The sequence below is a fragment of the Sitophilus oryzae genome, unplaced genomic scaffold, assembly GCF_002938485.1.
Source record: "Sitophilus oryzae breed Bouriz unplaced genomic scaffold, Soryzae_2.0 scaffold_1373_pilon_pilon, whole genome shotgun sequence".
Classification (NCBI taxonomy): Eukaryota; Metazoa; Arthropoda; class Insecta; order Coleoptera; family Curculionidae; genus Sitophilus; species Sitophilus oryzae.
The window spans coordinates 621,697-626,559 of NW_022146030.1; the positions used below are offsets into that span (position 1 = coordinate 621,697).

Genomic DNA, 4,863 nt, shown 5'->3' on the forward strand with positions numbered 1-4,863 from the left:
GAATATGTCTTCAAAAACCGTTCTCTAAAAAACGTAAGTAACGTTCACCGGTCAACGTACCCTCGAAAATGTATGGCTAAGAAACGGTGAACCAATAATCCTACACACTTTTCTTCATTTGAAAAATTCATATTTACAATTTTTGTTTATTTTAATTTACAAAGTTTGGATGTGACAGATTCACATTTCTGAGAGCAAATACGATTGAACTTGTTTCCATGGCTAACTAAGTAAAATTGTTTAAAAATGATAAAAATAACTATAACTCAGTAATTTAAAAAAAAAACATATTATAGCTTACATCGCTGAAAAGCTTAAAAAATTGCGCTTTTATGAAGTCATGGTTTCCATTTAAAAAAATATAATATGTTTGTGTCATATCATCAAAAATGACAGGCTTTAGAAAAAAACGGAGGACACAATCTCATTAAGGATGTGATTATCTACAACGTTTATCCAAAAACTTTCTGTCTTAAATAGATTATAATGGAATTAGGGATAATTATTAAAATAGCCGAAATTTGTTTTTTTATCGAAATATCTAGTAAGCCATGAACTTTTTCAAAAACCTGAAAGGCGTATATTTATGACCCCACAAAACTGCATTTTTTTCTATTTAACCGACTCTCTATCTCCAGTAGTTTTCGAGAAACTCATAGAGAACATAGTAGAAAACTCACTCTGTATATTATAAACTCCATGAAAATGTTATTTATGGCCAGCTTGGAGACCGATGATGGTTTGGCCGGCTTTCAGTTGTTCCTCGGAGAAGCCACGTTTGTTCTCGTTAGCTGGTTTGGGTCCTAGGTATGGGCCGGGCCATTCTGGGTGTTTGTTGGTGGCACGTCCAAGGGCGAATAGGGTGTTGGTTACCTGGGCGCTGTCTTTCTTTTCCCACAAGTCAACGGTTTGGAAAACGTCAACGTCAGCAACGCCATATTTTTTAATAGCAGCTTAGATAGTGTCCAGTATCCATATATTATACAGAAAAATATTAACTTTATATTATAAAAAAATAAGCTTTATACCAAAAGATCAAAGACGCATTATCAAATTGTTCATTAGTGAAAATGTGAAATAACCTATTAAAGAAATTTTGATATTGAAATGAATGGACACGAGTATATTTTATTTAATTAAATATTTTCATGTGATATAAATTTAAAGTAAATCTGTATTAAATATAAAATTCAGGTAATGGTATGACGTTTTCATCAAATTCATTACATATTGAATGAAATCACGCAGAACATTATATTTAGACAAAATATAATTAATATCAATCTCCGAACATATATTTATAACAGTCTCTACGCTAAATTTTTTCTGAAACTGAGAATAACACAAACAAAATTGTCATAACCTTCATGGTTTTCATCTCGGTTGTTTTCATAATAAAAGATGACTTTCAAAATATGTAATTTCGTTTTACCTCTCCTGTATCTCTGTTGCCTGACATTAATAAGGTTAAAAGAGATTTCTATACCTAGCCTACATATACAACCTAACTATACAACCTAACCTAACCTAACTTTTACGTAGAATCCAGTAACGGTAGTTGGGTGGGGGGGGAGGGGGGGATTTGTTTCTTAATATTTCCATTTTTTAAAAATTGACCACATGTTAGTTTTTTCTTATTTAATAGTATGAGTATTTAACAAACAACGACAAAAATCATAGTTTTAGATCATAATTCCTTCATATAAAATTCATATTGAAAATCCCTTTCCCACTATTTTATTTTTATAAGATATCAGAGAGATTTGAAGGTCTCGATAATTGCAACATTTTCAAAATAACCAGTTATCATTATAACTGAGGATGTTATAAAATTGACAATTTTGTTTACGGAATCTTTTGTTCACGAAGAAGTGGCTCAGATTTTTTTACTAATAACTGATATAACGCTCTTTTTCCACCAAAAGAGAACACTGTGTTCATTAATATTATAATATTCTGCATATGTCACTCTTGTTAATAGACAATAGTAGTAAAATGTGATGTAGTTCTTTTGTAATTAAACGTGATAAGGAAGACGGTTATCAGAAATTATAAGAATGAAATAGGTATATTCAGGTCATTCACACAGATAAAAGTCGATATATAATTAGAATAAATAAAAATATATTTTTAAGTGTTACATAATATATTCATAAATAAAAAGGTACAAAACGAAGTTAATACACTTCCTTCTCCCTCCTCCGACACCAAATTAAAACCATAAATAAAACGTAATTTTTCGGAAAATTTACTTTCCGATGATGATTTTGCGGCCAGCACCGATGTTCTGTCCGGCTTGGGTGGCACCCTTGTTTTGGCCAGCTTGAAGACCGATGATGGTTTGGCCGGCCTTCAATTGTTCCTCAGAGAAGTCACGTTTGTTCTCGTCAGCTGGTTTGGGTCCTAGGTATGGGCCGGGCCATTCTGGGTGTTTGTAGGTGGCACGTCCAAGGGCGAAGAGGGTGTTGGTCACCTGGGCAATGTCTTTCTTTTCCCACAAGTCAACAGTTTGGAAAACGTCAACGTCAGCAACGCCGTATTTCTTAATAGCAGCTTGGAAGCTAGAAATAAAAGTGTAATTTCATTATCTATATATTACTTTATACCAAAAGATCATAAATAACGCTAGACCAAAAATCAAGCTATATACCAAATGATCAAAAATGCATCATCAAATAATTCTTTACTGAAAATGTGAAATAATAATTACCGAAATTTTGATATTGTTATTAATGGATATATTATATTTGATTTTTTTTTTGTTTGATAAAAATTTATAGTAAAATCTGTATTAAATATGATAATTTGACTAATATGTTGTTAGATGAAATAGCACAGAAAATATTATTTAGCCAAAATATATTTAATATCAATCTCCAAACATTTATTTATAACAATTTCCACGCTATGTAGTAATTCTAGAAAACAAAGTAAATTTATGAAACGAACAGGTGCTAAAATAAAACTAAAATATTCAAGATGTAGTTAAACAACGTGCCAAGAACAAGTCAATTTTTAAGTTTAAATGATTCCACAAAATCGTAGCTTTATTATTAGATCAGCAGATTCTAGAACTCAAATGTTGACATTCTTGTTGACTTGCCGGCCATGTTTTAAAATAGATCGCTGAATTTAACACTAGCTACGTTTATGATCAGTTTCGAAATACTTTCGGTATTTCATTATTGTTTGACTTTTCAAGCATCAACCAAAGATTGAATTATGAGAAGCGTTCAACTAAATAATAACAAATACCGCTAGACTTTTTATCCGAAATTAATACGTACTTGTTGATGTTTTCCATGAATTTGAATTGGCCTCCAGATGTGTTGATTTTGGGAACGGATCCGGGGGCGAGTTTGTTGATGACTTGGCAGAGAATGGTACCGTCCTTGATAACATCTTCATAGAGTTGACCAGGGGGGAATTTAGCTCCCAAGATGGCTTCAACCCATTCTTGGGCTTCTTTGTCTTGTTGGGGACTGCGTTTAGCGGCAAGCTAAGAGAAAAAAAAGCAATTATTAGATTATTAGTGACAATATATTAAAGCACGTTACATTATATTTTTATAAATATTGTTTAAGAATTAAATCATATTTAACAACTCTCCAAATTAGAAGAAAAACTGTTAAAATATTGTTTAATAATTAATTTTATGGTATATTTTATTAAGACTAATTTAAAATCTATAAAATATTTATTTTTATAAAGTATTGAGATTCTGATTGAATCCAGACCTAATAATATAAACTAGATTCAACTATTGTTAATTTTTAAAAAGTTTTAATTGTTTTTAAAAGTTCTCATTTAATAATATTTTGTTATTTTATAATTTTCAAGAATATAAAAAGAGAAGAAGAGAAAAAATAAATTACACAAAAAAAAATAAAAAGTCTGGTTTTGATTTTATTCTTGTTCAACGACAGAAAATAGTTAGCTATGTGAGAAAAAAATCAAAAAGATAGAGATATCAAAACAATTAAATTAAAAAAAAATAAAACATTGATGAATTAAAAAAATTAAACTAAAAATCAAAACCAGAAAATTATTTTATCGAATAAATTGAATTAAAAAAAAGTTCAATTATCCTACCTTAGCCTGGACTTGACGTTCCAAAGACATTTTTTTGTGAGTTTTGCACTTAGGTGATCCAACGAAATGTTACACCCAACTAAACTGACTTCCAAACTAATTTTAAGCTTATATACGAGGTCGTGCTTTCGATCGACCCACCGAATTTCGGAAAACTCACGGCGTCTAATTTTAGAGAAGCGATTCAGTTTTATTTGTTTTAATACAAAAATTTGTAATCAAACCGCTCTGGAATATTTTGGAGACTTATTTGTAAAAGCGTCTCGGACCCGTTGATCATACACACGCACCATGGCATTTTTAAAAATTAGTTTTACGATGGTGATTGACACGAACATTTTATTTCTTAAATAATGTCTGTTAGTAATAAAGTGCTTGTATTTGAAAAAAAAGACTAAATAGTTTGATATTTGGAAGCTTGTTTAGGTGTTGTAAATATATAGAAAAAAAATTTTGTAAGGAAATATGTTTCTCGAACTATTGGTAATGTTGAATAATTATTTAAAGCATTTATTAACAACACATTCAATTTTTCATAGCAAAGAATAACAAAACAAAAAATTACAAAAATATTTTTATAGTTAATTTATAGCTAGCAAAAATAAAATCTATTGAAGGTTTTTCACATTAACATTTAATTTCTTGAATAATATCAATTGGTAATGTAGTGCTGGCATTTCAAAACTGAAACTAAATTGTTATTGGTTTGAAGCTTGCTATGTCTATTGTCCAATAACAAATTTTGTAATAAAATGTTTTAAGTAAGTGTAA

The 4,863-nt window shown here is 29.9% G+C and overlaps 1 protein-coding gene and 1 long non-coding RNA gene across 2 annotated transcripts; both read right to left on the reverse strand.

The window, feature by feature from the left end:
• Positions 1-790: 790 nt before the first annotated feature.
• LOC115875328 lies at positions 791-1,456 on the reverse strand. Its single transcript, XR_004049000.1, has 2 exons — positions 1,364-1,456; positions 791-873 (listed from the first exon to the last, which is right to left on the reverse strand). It is a non-coding gene; the product is annotated as an uncharacterized LOC115875328 (long non-coding RNA).
• Positions 1,457-2,127: 671 nt separating this feature from the next.
• On the reverse strand, positions 2,128-4,247 carry LOC115875335 (muscle-specific protein 20). Its single transcript, XM_030890758.1, has 3 exons — positions 4,093-4,247; positions 3,288-3,499; positions 2,128-2,561 (listed from the first exon to the last, which is right to left on the reverse strand). Exons 1-3 carry the CDS (start codon positions 4,120-4,122, stop codon positions 2,249-2,251), a joined length of 555 nt encoding a protein of 184 aa, XP_030746618.1. The 5' UTR covers positions 4,123-4,247; the 3' UTR covers positions 2,128-2,248.
• Between the last annotated feature and the right edge of the window lie 616 nt (positions 4,248-4,863).

Excerpts from the sequence above, each read along its gene's own strand:
- LOC115875335 (XM_030890758.1), bottom strand. The coding sequence starts at position 4,122 with ATGTCTTTGGAACGTCAAGTCCAGGCTAAG. Across the intron at positions 3,500-4,092 it reads AACGTCAAGTCCAGGCTAAG|CTTGCCGCTAAACGCAGTCC; the intron begins GTAGGATAATTG and ends TTTTTCTCTTAG. Across the intron at positions 2,562-3,287 it reads TTCATGGAAAACATCAACAA|CTTCCAAGCTGCTATTAAGA; the intron begins GTACGTATTAAT and ends TTTTATTTCTAG.